Consider the following 20,937-nt stretch of genomic DNA (forward strand, 5'->3'; position numbering starts at 1 on the left):
CCTAAATGCCACCTTAATAGCTACCACCTCTTAAAAGCAGTTTATTTTGTTAATTTAATCCTCACAGCTGCTTTGTAACTGCTTCCCTGGTAGCTCAGCTGGTAAAAGAATCTACCTGCAATGCAGGAGACCCCAGTTCGATTCCCGGGTAGGGAAGATCCATCCCCTGGAGAAGGAATAGGCTACCCACTCCAATATTCTTGGTCTTCCCTGGTGGCTCAGATGGTAAAGAATCTGCCTGCGATGTGGGAGATCTGGATTCAATCCCTGGGTTGGGAAGATATCCTGGAGAAGAGCATGGCAACCCACTTTAGTATTCTTGCCTGGAGAATTCCCAGGGACAGAGGAGCCTGGCGGGCTATAGTCCACAGGGTCACAAAGAGTTGAACATGACTGAGCCGGTAAGCACAAAACAGCAGCTGCCTTATAAAGCAGGTTTTACTGTCTATAAGGAAGTTAAACTCAGGTTAAGCAACAAAGCCACAATGTCACCTAAGTGTGATTTGAACCGTGCCTCCTAAGCTTATGTATTCCTGCTACACTCTGCTGCTGCTAAGTCACTTCAGTCGTGTCCGACTCTGTGCGACCCTAGAGACTGCAGCCCACCAGGCTCCCCCGTCCCTGGGATTCTCCAGGCAAGAACACTGGAGTGGGTTGGCATTTCCTTCTCCAATGCATGAAAGTGAAAAGTGAAAGTGAAGTTGCTCAGTTGTGTCCGACTCTTACCGACCCCATGGACTGCAGCCCACTAGGCTCCTCCGTCCATGGGATTTTCCAGGCAAGAGTACTGGAGTGGGGTGCCATTGCCTTCTCCGCTGCTACACTCTGCTACATTCTAAAATATCTGGGAGCTCTGGGACTCTAGATTACATTAATTCTTCAAATTCAATAAATATATAGATTTCATACATCAACCAGAAGCAGTCTGTGCCAGAATCACTAATGTTAAGAGTAATATACAAAGCTTAAAATCATGGAAAGACTAGGCTCTAAGGAGGCAACTTTTGTCCTGAAGTTTTTTGGTAATGCATTTACATTAGGCATATGGGTAAAAAATATTTTTAAGGCTTCTGTGTGTGTGTGTGTGTGTGTGTGTGTGTGTGTGTGTGCTTAGTCGCTTAGTCGTGTCCAACTTATGAGAACCCGTAATCTTAAATAAGGCAGTCCTGGCAATAGATGTAGTCAGAGGCCACTAACACAGTCACTTTATTACAAAGTTGGCTACCGATCAATACGAAAGAAGTGATACCAATTCTCTTGCCCTGCTGGGGAAGAAGACTAGTTCTCTTTTCAAAATTCCTTCCAGCTCCAAAACTAAATATTCAAAATTTCAATGAAATAAAACCATGCAAATCAATTTCACCTCTGTTTCACAAAGATGTAACTGATAAGGAATTACTAGAAACAAAACGAAATGACTGGAAACACTCTTTGAGACACACTTTACCTACTTTGTTCATAACTTAGATGTTCAGAAAAGAGATCACAGATGAATTTAAGTTGAAAGATGAGGATGACAGCAGTGTTACCAGTTACTCCAGCACCATCACTGCATTCTAGTCATCAAGCTATCATAGAAACCTAGAAAAATAAAGACAACTTGTGTATCTCCCCGTCTTTGGAGGGCGGATCAGGATGGAATTCTTTGTACTCAGGTGGTTCAGTTGTGTAGAAAGCACATTTTGGGAAACCAAGAACTTCACCAGTATTGTTGCTTTAAAAATAAAAGGATGTCTCTATTTATGACCTTTCTCATGTTAATTCCTGAAACAACACTTACAGGATCCATTAAAGGTGATTCTTTCATCCAGAAAATATTTTAACTTGCTTGTGTTGCTCTGGTATTGGTGAGTCATTTCCTGAAAGCAAAATTATAGGAAATTGTAAGGAGAAAAAACAATGTGGATGTTTGAGCACAAAGTCCAAATTACGACTGGAAAAGGAGTACAAATCAAGGATGAACTTCCCCCAAATTCAGTCAGTTTTGTTCATAGAAAAATATTCAACCAAAGAGCTTTCAATTTCCTCAACTCTTACATTTCCTTCGATTCTTTTTCCCTGGGTTCTTTGCATTGAACAAAAGTCAGTTTCTACTTGGAATCTGAAGCAGCAGTGTAAAGAGTAATACTGGCTCCTGGGATGACCTAAGGTGTGTCTCTCGGTCTTAAGACACAGGGAAAACTTCTGCTAAAACTTCAAGGCTAAACAGAAGACGGAGTGAGGGAAGAAGGGAAGGGGACCTCAAATGCTTGTTCTTCCTTTGAAGGATTGCAGCAAGCTTTCAAGAAAGCGCCTTAACTCTTTAGATATCCAGTTCTATACCCTAGGTGCTGCCACAACAGTGGCCTTTCATTCCCAAAGCAAATGCAGTTTGTGCCTCCCTTCTGCTGTGCTTAGTTGCTCAGTCGTGTCTGACTCTGTAGCCCGCCAGGCTTCTCTGTCCATGGGGATTCTCCAGGCAAGAGTACTGGAGTGGGTTGCCACGCCCTCCTCCAGGGGATCTTCCCAATCCAGGTTTCCCGCATTGCAGGCGGATTCTTTACTGTCTGAGTCAGAACACTGGAATAGGTAGCTTATCCCTTCTCCAGGGCATCTTCCCCACCCAGGAATTAAACCAGGGTGTCCTGCATTGCAAGTGGATTCTTTTACCAGCTGAGCTACCAGTGAAGCCCTGTCTTATTTATAAGAGGATAATAAAGCAATGAATGTCAAGGAGTTAACAGTGCTCAGCGCATAATAAGCAGGTAATTAAAAATAAATAGTGGTTTATATAGAGCAACAGATATGACTAAGGAAATAGAAGTATAGAATATACATTGCATTGGCTACATGTATTTCCTCTAAGTCCTACTTTAAGCATGTATATTATATATTTTTTAACCACAGAAGACAATTTGCTATTACAGCCTTTCTAGCCTCCTGGAGAAGTTTATTTTTAATATTTTAAAACTTTTGCTTTTGATATTTTTAATATTTCACAGGACTTTTTGCACTGCCCCACAGTGCCATCACTTTGCCAACAAAGATCCACATAGTCAAAGCTGTGGATTTTCCAGTAGTCATGTACTGATGTGAGAGTTGTACCATAAAGAAGACTGAGTGCCAAAGAATTGATGCTTTTGAATTGTGGTGCTGGAGAAGACTCTCAAGAGTCTCTTGGACAGACAGAAAGGCGATCAAACCAGTCAATCCAAAAGAAACCAATCCTGAATATTCATTGGAAGGACTTAGGCTGAAGCTTCAATACTTTGGCCACCTGATGCGAAGAGCTGACTCATTGGGGAAAAAAACCCTGATGTTGGGAAAGACTGAGGGCAGGAGAAGGGGATGACAGAGGATGAGATGGTTGGATGGCATCATTGACTCGACGGACATGAATCTGAGCAAACTCCAGGAGATAGTGAAGGACAGGGAAGCCTGGCGTCCTGCAGTCCATGAAGTCAAAATGAGTCAAACACAGCTGAGTGACTGAACAACAACAGTACTTCCTTGAGAGCCATGGGACAGAAACCAGTCTGGCAGCCCTCATCCTTCTCCACCTTGGGCTGATGGACCTGAAAAGGAAGGAGGACCTTGAGCTGTACCTGGTAGAATAAAGAGAGGAGCCTCTTCAGAACTTCCTTCACCTTAAGACACAACTTAGAGTCAAGCATACACGCTGTGGAACCAGAATTAGTGGGCCCCTATTCCCAGCCAGACCTGTTATGAGTTATGTAATACCAGCTTGGGTAGTTAGTACCTCTGAAGCTCAGTTTCATCATCTGTAAAATACTTTCTACCTGAGAGAGTCAGTACAAAACTCCAAAGGACTCTGGGAAGAGTGGAGTAGGAGTAGGAGAAACCAAGAATCTGCCTCCCCACCTAGAGGAAAATTACACTGGCAGAACCTGTCTGATGTAATTATTTTAGAACCCTGGAGATCTATTGATTTGGGCAATAGACTGGGTCCTATGCTGAGCAAAAAGGAGCCCTGTCCCCCCTGCCGTAGTCGCGATCTGTGCTCTGATCACTGATTGCTGCTTCTAATCACAGGAGTGCAGATAAAGATGGTGGGAAGCCACTGTGGTACCTCCCTCCATTGTTGCAAGCCTCTCCCCAACCAGCTGAAGTGCCTTCTGAAGTATAAGCGAAAGTGTTAGTCACTCAGTCTTGTCCGACTCTTTGTGGCCCCATAGACTGTAACCCCGGAGAAGGCAATGGCACCCCGCTCCAGTTCTCTTGCCTGGAAAATCCCATGGACAGAGGAGTCTGGAAGGCTGCAGTCCATAGGGTCACTGAGGGTCAGACATGACTGAGCGACTTCACTTTTACTTTTCACTTTCATGCACTGGAGAAGGAAATGGCAACCCACTCCACTCCAGTGTTCTTGCCTGGAGAATCCCAGGGACTGGGGAGCCTGGTGGGCTGCCATCTCTGGGGTCGCACAGAGTCGGACACGACTGAAATGACTTAGCAGCAGCAGCAGCAGACTGTAGCCCGCCAGGCTCCTCTGTCCATGGAATTCTCCAGGCAAGAATAGTGGTATGAGTGGGTAGCTATTTTCCTTCTCCAGGGCATCTTCCTAACCCAGGAATCAAACCCAGTCTCCCGCATTGCAGGCAGATTCTTACTATCTGAGTCACAAGGGAAGCCCTGAGATTTAAAAAGCCAGCACTCCTTTCCCCAACACTCCTTCGTCTTTCTCTCTGTTACTGTCTAAAAGCCACACTTTAAAGACTAAGATTTAACAACCTCGATATGTACAGAGAAAATTAGAAAGTGACGAGGTATGCTGAGGGAAAGGCTCAAATAAAGAACTGAAAGGACGTTAAGTTTACACCTCAGCCAGAGCCTCAGCACAGAGAGAGCCTACCACAATCAAAATAAACATATAAAAAAATTGATTCCCAGGGTCACTGCATTATTAGATTCAAATGTCTAGTTTTCAGCAACAACAAAAGCCCACAAGGCATACAAAGAAACAGGATATAAGTATACTTATAAGTGTAAGCTTATACTTACAGCCCATTAAAGAGGAAAATATAAATCAACAGAACTTAAAAAGGCGTAAAGGCAGATATACTAGACAGACATTTTAAAATAACTTTTTTAGAGAGGCTCAAAGGGATTTCCCTGGTGGTGCAGTGGATAAGAATCTGCCTGCCTAATGCGGGGGACATGGGTTCAATCCCTGGTCCGGGAAGGTTCTACATGCTGCAGAGCAACAAAACTCCACAGCTACTGAGCTCATGAGCTGCGACTTCCGAAGCCCTCGTGCCCAGGGCTTGTGCTGCACAGTAAGAGAAGCCTTCACAATGAGAAGTCCACACAAAGCAGCAAAGACCCAGTGCAGCCAAAAATCCATAATTATTTTTAATATAAATAAACTTTTTAAAATTAAAAAAAAAAAAAGAACTAGTCTATCACAGACTTCACAAACAAACTTATGGTTACCAAAAGGGAAAGGTGGAGGAATAAATTGAGAGTTTGGGATTGGGGTATGGCCAATTAACAATAGTCTCAGGTGAATAGCAAAGGGACTCAGCCATACATACATGTATCCATTCATACCCAAGACAAAATGTTTCTGGTGTTAAAAAAATAAAAATAAAAATTTAAAAAAAGATTTGGGATTAATGTGTACACACTACCATATATAACAATCAACAAGGACCTACTCTATAGCACAGAAACTCTACTCAGTATTCTGTAATAATCTATATGGGAAAAGAATATGAAAAAGAATGGATATATGTATGGATATACATATAAATAGATAGATAACTGAATCACTTTGCTGGACACCCGAAACTAACATAACATTGTAAAACTAAACCCCAATATAAAATAAAAATTAAAAAAAAATTATCAGTCTAAATGCTAGTATTGGGGACTTCCCTGGTGGTCCAGTAATTAACAATCTGCCTTGCAATGCCAGGGACTCCGGTTCGACCCCTGGGCAGGGAACTAAGATCCCACATACCTTGGGTAATTAAGCCCGAGCTCCGCAGCTACTGAGCCCTCACACTCCAGAGCCCACGTGCCACAACTAGAGAGTCTTTGCACCACAACAAAAGATCCCACAAGACACAATGAAGACTGCGCGTGCCACAACTGAGACCAGACGCAGCCAAAGAAATAAATATTTTCTAAAAAGTCAGCCCACAGAATGGGAATAAATACTTGCAAAGCATATATCTGATAAGGAATTAATATCCAGAACACATGTGAATTCCCCAAATTTCTACTTTTGACTTTAATTCATTTGATTGTGGTCAGAAAACTTACTTAGCATGTTGCAATCCTTACAAACATTTTGAGGCTTGCTTTATGGCCTAAAATGTGGTATATCTTAAAGGATGTTTCTTGTGCACTTGAGAAGAATGTGTATTCTATTGTTTTTTCATGGAGTGTTCTATGGATTTTGAGGTTTAAAGTGGGTTTGAAGTTTTAGTTCTTCTATTACCTTGTGGAACATATGTGTAGTTGTTCTGTCCATTATTGGAAGTGGGGTATTGTCATCTCAATCAGCTATTATTATTGAGTTTCTATTTGTCCCTTCAATTTTATCAGTTTCGCGTCATGTATTTTGGGGCTCTGTTCTTAGATGGATATCCTAATGGATTAACCTTTCAATCCTTATAAAATGTCCCATAAAAAAAAGTCCCTTTTTAACTCTAGTAACAATTTTTTTAAGTCTATTGTGTCCAGCTTTCTTATGATTGCTGTTTGCACACATATCTTTTTTCACTCTTTTATTTTCATTATTTGTATCTCTAAATCTGAAGTGTGTCTCCTGTGGTCACCATGTAATTGGATCTTTTTTTAAAAAAAAATCTAATCTGTCAATCTCTACCTTTTGATTGGATTGTTTAATCCATTCACATTTAATATTATTATTGGTATGCTTGGATTTATGTTTGCTTTTTAATTTTTGTTTTCTGTATGTTCCATCTCTTTTTTCACACTATTCCTCTTTTATTGCTTCTTTTTGTATTAAATGAATATTTTCTTATGTAAAATTTTAATTCCATTAAGTTTTCCACTGTGTGTTTTTGTTATGTTCCTTGTAGATGCACTAGAACTTAACATATACATCTTAACTAATTAGAATATTTTAAATTTATTCTAATTTAATTCCAGTAAGATGTAGAAATATATAGCTATTTCTTTTTCCTCCATTTCATGCTGATAAGTTGGTGCAAAAGTAATTGCAGTTCTTGCACTGTTGAACTTTGCCCTTTGACATTGGAATACATTCTTAAATAAATGTGGTTATGTTATACATCATTTTAATGTGCATCTCTCTTTTTTACCAATGATTTATTACTTGCTGTTTATTTTATATTTATTTTAAACCATGGAAATTATATTAGACAAAAAGCAAATTCAAGGCATTTTCTTATTTGAATTCAAAACGGGTCATAAAGCAGTAGAGACAACTTGCAACTTCAATAACGCATTTGGCCCAAGAACTGCTAACAAACGTACAGTGCAGAGCCTTGAAGAGGAGGAGCAGAGTGGCTGGCCATCAGAAGCTGACAATGACCAATTGAGAGCCATCACTGAAGCTGATTCTCTTAAAACTACACCAGAAGTTGCCAAAGAACTCAAAGTTGACCATTCAATGGGTTGTTTGGCAGTTGAAGCAAATTAGAAAGGCGAGAAAGCTTGATAAATAGGTACCTCGTGGCTGAGCACAAATTAAAAACATTGTCATTTTGAAGTGTCATCTTCTCTTATTCTACGCAACCACAACAAACCACTTCTCAATCAGATTGTGACATGCAACAAAAAGTGAATTTTATACGACAACCAGCAATGACCAGCTAAGTGGCTGGACTAAGAAGAAACTCCAAAGCATTTCCCAAAGCCAAACTTGCACTAAAAAAAGGTCATGGTCACTGTTTGGTGGTCTGCTTCTGGTCTGATCCACTACAGCTTTCTGAATCCCAATGAAACCATTACATCTGAGAAGTATGCTCAACAAATCAATGAAATATACTGAAAACTGCAACACCTGCAGCTGGCATTGGTCAACAGAAAGGGCCAAATTCTTCTCCACAACAAATCTGACCTCACAACAATCAACGCTTCAGAAGTTGAACAAATAGCGCTACGAAGTTTTGCCTCATCTGCCATATTCACCTGCCCTCTCGCCAACCAACTACTACTTCTTCAAGCATATTGACAACTTTTTGCAAGGAAAACGCTTCCACAACCCCTGGGATGAAGAAAATGCATGGATTTTTATGCCACAGGAATAAACAAACTTATTTCTCATTGGCAAAAATGTGTTGATTGTAATGATTCCTATTTTGAGTAATAAAGATGTGTTATAATGAGCCTAGTTATAGTGATTTAAAATTCATGGTCCAAAACTGCAATTATGTTTGCACCAACCTAATATTATTGTTAAACATGTTACATCTATATACATTACAAAAATACACTGTTATAATTGTTACTTTATATAATTCTATGCCTTATAAAGAAACTGAGGAAAGTACATATAAAGTTTGCTATACTAGCCTCCTTATTTACCATTTCTAGTTCTCTTCCTTTGCTTCTGTGGAATTGAGTTATCATCTGGTGTCATGTCCTTAATCCAAGGCAGCTTTGCTCCCATTATATCTTCTGTGCTGTTGTCAAATATTTTACATTTTTATATGTTATAGGCCCAATAATACAATTTACATATATATATAATATGTATATATACACACACACACACACACAAACACACACAATTGCTTTTAAAATTAGTTAAGAGGAGCAAGGAAAACAAATAAGCATTTATGCTGTCTTTCATCATTATTTGACATATACTGGGGCTATTTATCTTTCCATGTGGACTTCAGTTACATTCTGAGATCGTTTGCTCTTAGCCTAAAGCACTTCTTTCCATACTTCTTAGCAAGTGGCTTTTTGAGCAGCAATTCTCTCAGTTTTTGTTTACCTGAAAACCTCTACATTATGTCTTCACTTTTGAAAGATAGTTTTTTTAAAAATATTATTTACTTTTTGTTATTTGGCTGTGCCAGGTCTTAGTTGTGGCATTCATAATCTTTTTAGTTGTGGCATGCAAACTTTCAGCTGCTGCATGTGGGATCCGGTTTGTTGGTGTTTTTTTTTTTTTTAAATATTTATTTATTTGGCTGGGCCAGGTGTTAGTTGCAAAGGTCTTTGATCTTTGCTGTGACCCACAGGTTCCCTTAGTGTGGTGCATGGGACCTTCTTTTTTATTTAATATTGATTCATTTATTTAGGTATGTATTTGGCTGCGTGGGGTGTTAGTTGCGCCACTCAGGACCTTCCATTTCAGTGCGTGAACTCTCTAGTTGTGATGCATGGGCTCAGTGGTTGCAGCACCAGGCATAGTTGACCAACAGCAATGTGGGATCTTAACTCCTTGACCGGGGACCAAAACCACGTCCCTCACATTGCAGGGCAAATTCTCAACCACTGGACCACCAGGGAAGTAAGTCCCTGGGATCTAGTTCTTGCTTAACAGTGTTTTGCCCAGCCAGCACTTGGAATATGCTATCCCACTGCCTTCCGGTCCCCATTGTTTCTGATGAGGAGTCAATTGTTAATCCTTTGGGGTCTCCTTTTGTGTGATTTTTCTCTTGCTCTTTCAAAGTTTTCTCTGTCTTTTAGCATTTTTACTGTGATGTGCCTGGATCAGGATCTCTTTGCTTTGTGTTCACTCTGCTTGGAGTCCATTGAGCTTAGATTTCTTTGTCTTTCATCAAATTTGGGTAGTTTTCCGCTTTAAAAAAATTTTTTTTCCTACTTCTCCTCCCTTTCTGGTATTTCCAGTACATGTATGTTGATGAGCTTATGGTGTCCCATATTTCTCTGAGGCCCTATTCATTTCTTTTGTTGTCATAAAATATACATAAAATTTACCATTCTAGCCATCTTTAACTGTACAATTTAGTGGCATTGTGTATATACACAATGTTATACAACCATCACTGCTATCCACTTATCAGTCCAGACAGAAACCCTGTACTCATTAAAAAATAACTCCCCATTCTTCTCTTCCTTTGCCTCTGTTAACTTCTATTATTTTTTATGTCTCTACATCTGGTCAACTTTTAAACTTTAATCACAGCAGCTCCCCTTTTAGTCAGACGTTCACATAGGGAAGGAGGGGAAATTCTTTGGCTTAAATATATAATTTAACAAAATAACTGCCTAGGAAAAAAAAAAAAAAACAGACAAATATAAGCCAGTGGCCACTGGGAATGGTGGTGACTCATCTCACCAGGCACTCCAGAATATCTTTGTTTATCAGTAGGACAAATCTCAGCTTAAATTAGCAAAGGTTATATAAAGTTAGTTGATCGCCTTATCTGATCACACAGCATAGATGACCAGTTTCAAGGGCAAGCCCAGGGAAAGGAATGGTGCCTGAGTACATTGTCTGCTCCTGTTCCCAAAGATTATGAACCTCAAAGTTTGTGGTTTTAAGGAATTACTGCTTATATCAATTGTTTTCTGTAAGATGATATGATGAAAGAGTTTTTTGCACAAGACTTAACATGTTTTTCAAATAACAGGTTGGTTGACTATGAAGAGTAGCTCCTGTTATAATCAAAGTCATTTCAAAACATGTCACCAGTAAATGCATTCAAAAATTATTAGAGCAGGGACTTCGCTGGTGGTCTGGTGGCTAAGAATCCACTCTCTAATACAGGGGCCTTTGGGTTTGATGCCGAAGAGCAACTAAGTCAAAGAGCCACAACTTACAGAGCACCCACGCCACAGTGAAAGATCCTGCATGATGGAATAAAGATCCTGCATGCCACAGCAAAGACCCAACGCAGCCAAACACATACGTACTTATATACATACACACATAAATAATCTGGGGCAGGATACGCACTTATATACATACACACATAAAATAATCTGGGGCAGGATACACACTTATATACATAGACACATAAATAATCTGGGGCAGGAGGGCTATTTAAAAAGGTTTTGTAAATTAATTTATTTAATTGGAGGCTAATTAGTTTACAATATTGTGGTGGTTTTTGCCATACGTTGACATGAATCAGCCACAGGTGTAGATGTGTCCCCCCATCCCAAACCCCCACCCCATCCCTCTGTGCTGTCCCAGTGCACCGTTTCATGCATCAAACTTAGACTGGTCATCTATTTCACATATGATAATATACATGTTTCAATGCTATTCTCTCAAATCATCCTGCCCTTGCCTTCTCCCCCAGAGTCCAAAAGTCTGTTCTTTATTCCCATGTCTCTTTTGCTGTCTTGCACATAGGGTCATCGTTACCATCTTTCTAAATTCCATATATATGCGTTAATATACTGTGTTGGTGTTTTTCTTTCTGACTTACTTCACTCTGTATAATAGACTCCAGTTTCATCCACCTCATTAGAACTCAAATGCGTTCTTTTTAATAGCTAAGTAATAGTCCATTGTGTGTATGTACCACAACTTTCCTATCCATTTGTCTGCTGATAGACATCTAGGTTGCTTCCATGTCCTGGCTATTGTAAACACTGCTGCGATGAACATTGGGGTACACCTGTCTCTTTTAATTCTGGTTTCCTTGGTGTGTATGCCCAGCAGTGGGATTGCTGGGTCACATGGCAGTTCTATTTCCAGTGTTTTAAGGAATCTCCTCACTGTTCTCCATAGTGGCTGTACTAGTTTGCATTTCCACCAAAAGTGTAAGAGGGTTCCCTTTTCTCCACATCCTCTCCAGCATTTATTGTTTGTAGACTTTTTGATAGCAGCCTTTCTGACTAGTGTGAGATGGTACCTCATTGTGGTTTTGATTTGCATTTCTCTGACAATGAGTGATGTTGAGCATCTTTTCATGTGTTTGTTAGGCATCTGTATGTCTTCTTTAGAGAAATGTCTGTTTAGCCCTTTGGCCCATTTTTTGATTGGGTCATTTATTTTTCTGGTATTGAGCTGTATGAGCTGCTTGTATATTTTGGAAATTAATTCTTTGTCAGTTTCTTCATTTGCTATTATTTTCTTCCATTCTGAAGGCTGTCTTTTCACCTTGCTTATAGTTTCTTTCATTGTGCAAAAGCTTTTAAGTTTAATTAGGTCCCATTTGTTTATTTTTGCTTTTATTTCCATTACTCTGGAAGGTGGGTCATAAAGGATCTTGCTGTGATTTATGTCAGAGAGTGTTCTGCCTATGTTTTCCTCTAGAAGTTTTATAGTTTCTGGTCTTACATTTAGATCTTTAATCCATTTGAGTTTATTTTTGTGTATGGTATTAGAAAGTGTTCTAGCTTCATTCTTTTCCAGGTAGTTTACCAGTTTTCCCAGCACCACTTGTTAAAGAGATTGTCTTTTCTCCATTGTAAATGCAGAAAAGATCTTGCATGATCCAATAAAGATCCTGCATGCCACAATTAAGACCCAATGCAGCCAAATACATACATACATACGTAAAATAATCTGGGGCAGGAGGGCTATATTAAAAAGTTTTTAAAAAATTATTAGAGCACTTTTACCTCCTGAGCCTGATAGGTATGGGTAAATAGCATCCTTTTGAGGACTGAGGGAGGGTATATGTCCCTCTAAGTGTTTGATGTGGAGAATCTTTTTTTAGCAAGAGCAGCTAACCCTAACCTATTTATTTTTCTGGGCTTCAGAATCACTGCAGATGGTGACTGCAGCCATGAAATTAAAAGACGCTTACTCCTTGGAAGGAAAGTTATGACCAACCTAGACAGTATATTAAAAAGCAGAGACATTACTTTGCCAACAAAAGTCCATCTAGTCAAGGCTATGGTTTTTCCAGTGGTCATGTATGGATGTGAGAGTTGGACTGTGAAGAAAGCTGAGTGCTGAAGAACTGATGCTTTTGAACTGTGGTATTGGAGAAGACTCTTGAGAGTCCCTTGGACTGCAAGGAGATCCAATCAGTCCATTCTAAAGGAGATCAGCCCTGGGTGTTCACTGGAAGGACTAATGTTGAAGCTGAAACTCCAATATTTGGCCACCTGATGTGAAGAGCTGATTCATTTGAAGAGATCCTGACGCTGGGAAAGATTGAGGGCAGGAGGAGAAGGGGACGACAGAGCATAAGATGGTTGGATGGCATCACCGACTCAATAGACATGGGTTTGGGTGAACTCCGGGAGTTGGTGATAGACAGGGAGGCCCAGTGTGCTGCAGTTCATGGGGTCGCAAAGAGTCGGACACGACTGAGAGACTGAACTGAACTGAACTGAACTGAAACTCGATCTTTATTCTTGGTTCCTGACTTAGAGCTCCTAAATGGCTTGGAATTCCTTGAGTCATCCTGTGTATTTTTTTTTTCTAATGAAGTGTTTCTTGGCAGGGCTCTAGATGGCTTCAGGATGGGCCTTGTCACCAGAAAGGCCAGGGCATGATTAGAGAGTTAGAATTTTCAGCCTTAATCCGTGGTCAGAGAACTAAGATCCCACATGCCACAGAGCAACTAAGCTGAAAGCATCTCAGTGAAAGAGCCTGAGTACTCTAGAGCATATGCTCGGCAACAGAAGAAACCCCCACAAGCCACAACGAAGACCCAGCCAAAAAAAAGAGAAAAGTAAAGCACTTTCCTGAGTTCTGTGAGTTATTCTAGCAAATTATCAAACCTGAGGAGGGGCTATGGAACCCCCAACTTATAGCTGGGCTTGGTCAAACATTCATGAGGCCCAGGACTTGTGATTGACATCTGAAGTGGAGGACCACTGAGGGGACTGAACCTTTAAATCTGTGGAACCTGATGCTAATTCTCGGTAGGTCATGTCAGCAAGTTGAAGAAGAAATGATGGAAAAGACACCACCTCTTTCATGTCAGGAGAAAAAAAAAAAAAAGCCTCTCATTTGGTGTCAGAAGTGCTGTGGCTAAAAACAGTAAAGACACTCCTTTACACATCTGCCAGAAGAAATAATTTCTGTATGTTCATGTTCAGGCTCTCTACATTTTATGGGCAATAATGTAAAAACTCTTTCCTCTTTTTCTTTCTTCCTATTTTTTTCCCCCCTGAAATGGTCTGTACCAATTCTAATGCTTCTCCAGGCATCAGCGGACCAGAAACATAGTATTTTTAGGAAGGCATGAGCCTTTTATGGTTTTATTTTGGACATGCCTTATATCAATAAAAGCCTAGGAAACAGCCTCTGTTTTCTAGAAAATTCAAAGCGTTGAAAAGCTCTAAGTCCCCTGTATATTTATTACAAATATACAAAACAGTCACTCAGTCTGCAAAATCCAGACTCGGAAAGAATAAAAGCTACACACCATTTCCTCCACTCACGGGTATGGTTGGCAACTACTTCACCCTGTGAACTGTTCTGTCACAGGTTCATGGTGTTGACAGGGTCCTGAGCCCCACCTTCCTCACAGTGCAAGTCCCTTCCAGATCATTCCCTTTTCCATTAGGGATTTGGAGCCAGAGAGCCTTGGTTCCTTCTTCAAAGTGAAAGTGGAAGTCACTCAGTCGTATCCGACTCTTTGCGACCCCATGGACTATACAGTCCATGGAATTCTCTAGGCCAGAATACTGGAGTGGGTAGCCGTTCCCTTCTCCAGGGGATCTTCCCAACCCAGGGGTCGAACCCAGGTCTTCCACAGTGCAGGTGGATTCTTTACCAGCTGAGCCACCAGGGAAGACCAAGAATACTGGAGTGGGTAGCCTATCCCTTCTCCAGCAGATCTTCCTAACAGATCTTCCGGGAATCAAAGGGAGTAGATCTTCCAGGAGTCGAACCAGGGTCTCCTGTGTTGCAGGCAGATTCTTTACCAGCTGAGCTACTGACATTTTGTAAGCTGTGTGAGCTAAGACACACCACTTACTCTTCCCGGGCATTGGCTTCCTCATATAAAACAACATGGGGAACGTGTGACATATCTCGCATCAGGGGATCTGAAGTCTGGGACGTTTCTTTCTAGTCTTTGCCCTTTGCCCCTATTCTGAGTCATGATGTTCATTTCTCATCAACCAGAGACGCTGGAGGATACAAGAGTCATCAGAGCGCAACTGCTTTCAGAGGAGCTGGACGTGGAAGAGTGCTGACAGGAGTAGATAGTATGTTTTCCTTCTTAGCTGCCCTTTATACTGTTCTGCTGAATTCTGACTCAGATGAAGACTCAGGCAGAGCCCAGAGTCTTTCAGTTTCTCTTGGTCACTAATAAATTAATTCCCTTTATTTGGGTATTTAAAACTCCAGTCTGATCCAGGTAAACATGATATTGTTTCACTAGACTAAAAGCTTCTTTCCTCTTTCTACTGGTCAGGCCTGATTTGGGCTTAGATGTTTACAGAGGAGAAAGGCAGGGAGGAGGATATTTCTTCCTGGCTTTTCCTCTACCCCCTCTTGCAGGATTCTTGGCATCTAACCTGGGGGAAGGCAATGGCACCCCACTCCAGTACTCTTGCCTGGAAAATCCCATGGACAGAGGAGCCTGGTAGGCTGCAGTCCATGGGGTCGCTAAGAGTTGGACACGACTGAGTGACTTCACTTTGACTTTTCACTTTCATGCACTGGAGAAAGAAATGGCAACCCACTCCACTATTCTTGCCTAGAGAATCCCAGGGATGGAGGAACCTGGTGGGCTGCCGTCTCTGGGGTCGCACAGAGTTGGACATGACTGAAGCGACTTAGCAGCAGTAGCAGCAACCTGGAGGAGAGGAGGGTGAGGAAGGTGGGAGAAGGCGAGGGGGTGATAGGCAGGTTTTTTTAAAAGGACAGAGTCCCACACTACTGGTAGTTTTCTTCTGCCATGCCAGCAACCATGAAGGTGCAGATCCAGCCCTTGTCAAATGTTATACTCTGACCCATTTCACCTGATTTCCCTGCTGGCAAAGCCACTACCTGCAGAGACCTTCTGTCCACAGACAGCTCCTAAGCACCTCTAACCTTTAGGTACTGTCAGTCCCGAGGCAGGGACTAGCCCTTGTGTGTCCCCAGACACAAACGTCAAGCTCTAGGGATGGTTTCATGAAACCCGCCTCACTTGGCCAGGATTTACAAAGTGACAATGCTTTTTTTCAGCAGAGCATGTGGTTGGTTCGTGTACCAGAGAAGAGAAGCCCAGCCCACCACCACTAACTCACTCAAAAGAAATTTAAGAACTTCTGTTACTTTTTAAAAAATTTATTTACTGGATTAAGCTGGGTCATAGTTGTATCACTCAGGGTCTTTTAGTTGCAGCATGTGGAATCTACCCCGACCAGGGATTGAACCTGGACCCCTGCATTGGACCACAGAACCACCCAAGGAATCCTCTCTATTACCTTTCTTGATTATTCTCTTTGCTTCTTCTTACAGACACTTGGGTGGGGGGTGATAAGCTAATAATAACAAAATTTACCCTCAGCAGGCATTAGTTTCCTCATATATAACAACGTGGGGAGCATGTGACATATCTCTTATCAGAAGTCTGAAGTCCAGGACATTTCTTTCTAGTCTTTGCAGTTTGCATCATCTTTGAGCATGACTGACATGGAGCACCTGACCCCCTCCCATTCACAGTTTTGAAGCTTCTGATAAAACACCTAAACAAAAGGAAAAGTCAAATTTGTATCCAACATTAATATACTTAGGATTATGCTTTTAAACTTGTTGCCTGAGAAGGCTCTCACAAAATTGATCACACGTTCCACAAGTTTGAATTCCTCTCTCTGATCCCATGTCTGCAGATGAGCAGAGACTTCACACAGATTTCTGCTTACACTGAAAACACATGTGTATTTTTCTTGGCACCAGACTATCAAGGAGTGAAGGCATCTGGCAACCTCAGCAGAAGCAAGTGAAAGTCTACTTGCGTGCGAGGAAGAGTCATGCTTGCAGGGCTTTCCCATAGATTGCCTCCTGACACGCTGATGTTTTACTATAATTTACAGTCTGTGTCTCTTCAATACCTCTAGGGTTGACAGAAAGAAATACATTTGGGAAATACAATAATTTTTTCCCCAGTCTACTCCTTCAGCAATTTTGCCACAAGAGTAGCTTCTTCTGAAGTGTTTTGCTACAGAAAAGTATGACTTTACCTATTTTCCAAATAGTGTCATAGGTGAAAGAAGATGCAAGCAACTCTGTTTTGTAGGTTCTGTGCATGAACCCCTCGTAGGTCAGCATTTTTGCTTATGGAGACATGACTTCAAAGACCAACCTGAGGGACCTCCCTGGTGATCTGGTGGTTTGGACTCCATGCTTGCAATGCAGGGGACCCAGGTTCAATCCCTGGTCAGAGCCTGGTCCCACCGGCTCAACTAAAGACAAAGACTCAGCACAGACAAATTAAAAGAAAAAGACCAACCTGTACAGGTTTTACACTTTTCTTAACTGAAAGCTCACTTGTATTGCGGAATCAAAGTTTATGCTAAAACATTTTTCAGACTCACTTTGGAGAGATTAGCAGCAGATGACAGATTGGTGCCTGTATTAGTTTCTACTGCAAACTTATTGACTGGGAAACTTAACAGAAATTTACTATCTCACAGTTCTATAGGCTAACACCATGAGATCAAGCTGTTGGCAAGGCTGATTCCTTTTGCTCTGATGGAAGGATTTGCTCTAGAACTCTATCTTCAGCTTGTAGATGTCTATCTTCACATTCACATGGCATTTGCCCTGTTTCTGCTCATTTTTCTTCATTTAAAAACAAAAAAAAACCCTCTATTCTTCAGGTCGTATCATCTCTATCTATAAATTCAACAGATTTTTCTCCTGTCAGTTGAAATCTACTGTTGAGCCTCTTTAGTGCAGTTTTCATTTTAGGTCTTAAACTTTTCAACTTCAGACTTTCCCTTTAGTTCTTTTTTATAATTTCTATCTCTTCATTTATATTCTCTGTGTGATGAGATATTTTCATCACACCTTCCTTTACCTCTCTAAGCACAGTTTTCTTTAGTTGTTTAAGCATATTTATTGTCACAGCTGTGAAGTGTTGTTCAGTCTGGGCCCTCTCACAGACAATTTCTGTCATTTGCTTTTTCCCCTTGTGTGGATGATACTCACTTTCCTGTTTCTTTGCATGTCTTCTTCTCTCTTTTTTTTAACCCTGAAAAACGGACAGCTTGGGTAATATAATTGTAGGAGCTCTCAATACTGATTTCTCCTCCCCCTATCCCTCAGAGTTTGTTGTGGTAGCTGTTTGTTAAGTGAATTCGTTGGACTTTTTCTTTTTTTAATTTATTTGGCTGCACCAGGTCTTGGCTGCAGCACTTGGGATATTTTAGTTGCAGTTGTGGCATTCGAACTCTTAGTTACAGCATGTGGGACCTAATTCCCTGATGGGATGGAACTCAGGTCCCCTACATTGGGAACGCAGGGAAGTCCCTTGGCTGGACTATTTTAGTAAATCCTATTTCTCTATCATTGTGAAGGCCTTAATGTTGCTCACCATGGGGCATTGCCCTGAAGTTCTGCAGTCACTCAGTGATTCAGTTCAGTTCAATCGCTCAGTCGTGTCCGACTCTTTGCAACCCCATGAATCGCAGCACGCCAGGCCTCCCTGTCCATCACCAATTCCCAGAGTTCACTCAGACTCACATCCATCGAGTCAGTGATGCCATCCAGCCATCTCATCTTCTGTCATCCCCTTCTCCTCCTGCCCCCAATCCCTCCCAGCATCAGAGTCTTTTCCAATGAGTCAACTCTTCGCACGAGGTGGCCAAAGTACTGGAGTTTCAGCTTTAGCATCATTCCTTCCAAAGAAATCCTAGGGCTGATCTCCTTCAGAATGTGATTAGCAAGGTATTTAAAAAAAAAATTTTTTTTTCACTTTTGGCTGCACTGAGTCTTCATTGCTGTGTGTTGGCTTTCTCCAGTTGCAGCGAGCAGGGGCTACTCTTTGTAGTGGTATACAGGCTTCGCATTGCTGTGGTTTCTCTTGTTTCAGAGCATGGGCTCTAGAGCATGGGCTCAGTAATTGTGGCGCATGGGCTTCGTTGCTCCACGGCACGTGGGATCTTCCCGAACCAGGGACCGAACCCATGTTTCCTGCATTGGCGAGTGAATTCTTATCCACTCTTCCACCAGGGATGTCATCAGGGCACTTTTTGATTATACCTTTCCCTGATGTGTTGGCTGCTTCTTTTGGTATAACACCCAGCTGGTAGGTTTCTCTAATTGCTGGCTGATAACTCTGTTATTATTGACAATGTCCTCGAGCATAAGTTGCTCCACAATCTGATTCAGTTAAATGTGAGGCCCTTTCCAGGGATACAAACGAGTTGATGTGAGGATGATTGAGAGCCCAGTATTCTCAGTCTGCCTCAGCTTTTGTAGAGCTCCCACTCCATGAGATGGCAAGTGGATGAATACTCGTGACTTCCTGCTTCATTTCTCTTGGAATTTACCCTTTGCAACATGGAACTGTGGTGAGGCAGTTGAGGTGGAAGCATGAGAAATGCTGGCAACCTGTCCCTCCTAGGAAGACACCATAGCCCTTTACTGGGAGCTGGGGAATAGGGAACCTTATCTTCTTGGCCACAGCTGCCTGGAGAGGTGCATCTGTTATATTGAGATTGGGTTGACGGGAGTAAAAGCAGGTCATCATTCAAGTGCTGTAGACATTTGCTGTTTTTGCTGAAATTTAGTAGATCCTTTGAATAAATATTTTATTTGCTGTATGTCCTTAGGACAATTTCCACAGACTTTAAATAGCTGCTGTTCTCTAAAACATCCACCAGTTGTAGTTGTTTGGCTGGGAGTGAGAACTTCTAAAATGGTGTCTTCCTGTAGAGTTTAATTGCATGTCATTGATATAATAAGGTTGAACATTTTTCACTTCATCCTGGGTCATTTGTGTTAGTTTATGCCCGTCTACCCTCAGATCCATTCCTCATGTTCTCCTGCAGTGCACTGTAGAGGGGCTCACTCCATGGGCTCCCATGTCAACGGGATTCTGGCTGAGTTTGGTTAATAGGAAACACCGAGGGGAGGACACTTGAAGGCAGAAGGGTGAAGCCAAGGAGTTCTCCCCTCCCTTCTCTACCCTGGGCTTTGCCTGCTGCGACTGTGGCTTGAGCTCCTCCCAGACATGCTCACTGCAATTTCAGCTTCCACTGGGCAGTATTACCTTCTGGGGCCCTAGAACACTTTCTCCTACCTCTGTCTCCTTCCAGCTGAGGGAATGGGAATAGTTTCCCACATTGTCCTCGCTATTCCCTCTGCCTCCCAACTCCTCCATCACTGGTATAACTCATGCCCTATGTTAAATTCCCTCTGCTGTAAATACTTGACATGGTATCTGCATGCCAGATTAGACTCTGAGACAACACTAAGGCTTCCTTTTCTGTTAAAGTCTTAGTTTTTACTTTTTTATCTTATAGTCTCCCCTCCTTTTTTTCTTTTTAATTCTTAAGAGTTCTTTATATATATTAAAGTATATATTTTATACTAGTCCTTTATTATTTGTATGTGTTGGAAATCTCTCAGTTTATGGTTTGTCTTTTCACTCTTCACGATGACTTTTCTAAAATAGTTTTGTTTATTATTTATTTTTGGCTGTACTGGGTCTTCGTTGCTGTTCAGGCTTTTCTGTAGTTTCGGTGAGCTGCTGCTGCTGCTGCTGCTGCTAAGTCGCTTCAATTGTGTCCGACTCTGTGCGACCCCATAGACGGCAGCCCACCAGGCTTCCCCTGTCCCTGGGATTCTCCAAGCAAGAACACTGGAGTGGGATGCCATTTCCTTCTCCAATACATGAAAGTGAAAAGTGAAAGTGAAGTCGCTCAGTCGTGTCCGACTCTTAGCGACCCCATGGACTGCAGCCCACCAGGCTCCTTCGTCCATGGGATTTGCAGGGACTCCTATATAATTGTGGTGCACGGGCTTCTCACTGCAGTAGCCTCTCTTGTTGTGGGCTCTAAGGCATGCGGACTTCAGTGGTTGCAGCACATGGGCTTTGTAGTTTCAGCTCCCAGGCTTTAGAATACAAGGCTCAGGAATTGTGGGGCGTGGGCTTAGCTACTCCT

At 41.7% G+C, this 20,937-nt stretch overlaps 1 protein-coding gene across 5 annotated transcripts in view; it reads right to left on the reverse strand.

Annotated features, from left to right (window-relative positions):
• Window positions 1-20,937, reverse strand: part of NVL (nuclear VCP-like) — a 179,187-nt gene that overhangs the window by 13,702 nt on the left and 144,548 nt on the right. For 3 of the 5 annotated variants that reach the window (XM_027564534.1, XM_027564538.1, XM_027564539.1), the window contains 2 exons: window positions 1,781-1,859; window positions 1,183-1,581 (listed from right to left, as the gene is read on the reverse strand). In XM_027564534.1, coding sequence (XP_027420335.1) covers window positions 1,547-1,581; window positions 1,781-1,859 — 114 coding nt within the window. In that variant the 3' untranslated portion in view covers window positions 1,183-1,546. Of the gene's footprint in view, window positions 1-1,182; window positions 1,582-1,780; window positions 1,860-20,937 lie in introns of those variants that run through there. The other 2 variants (XR_003514886.1, XM_027564535.1) reach the window with 1 other exon arrangement.

This window comes from Bos indicus x Bos taurus, chromosome 16 (genome assembly GCF_003369695.1).
Source record: "Bos indicus x Bos taurus breed Angus x Brahman F1 hybrid chromosome 16, Bos_hybrid_MaternalHap_v2.0, whole genome shotgun sequence".
Lineage (NCBI taxonomy): Eukaryota > Metazoa > Chordata > Mammalia > Artiodactyla > Bovidae > Bos > Bos indicus x Bos taurus.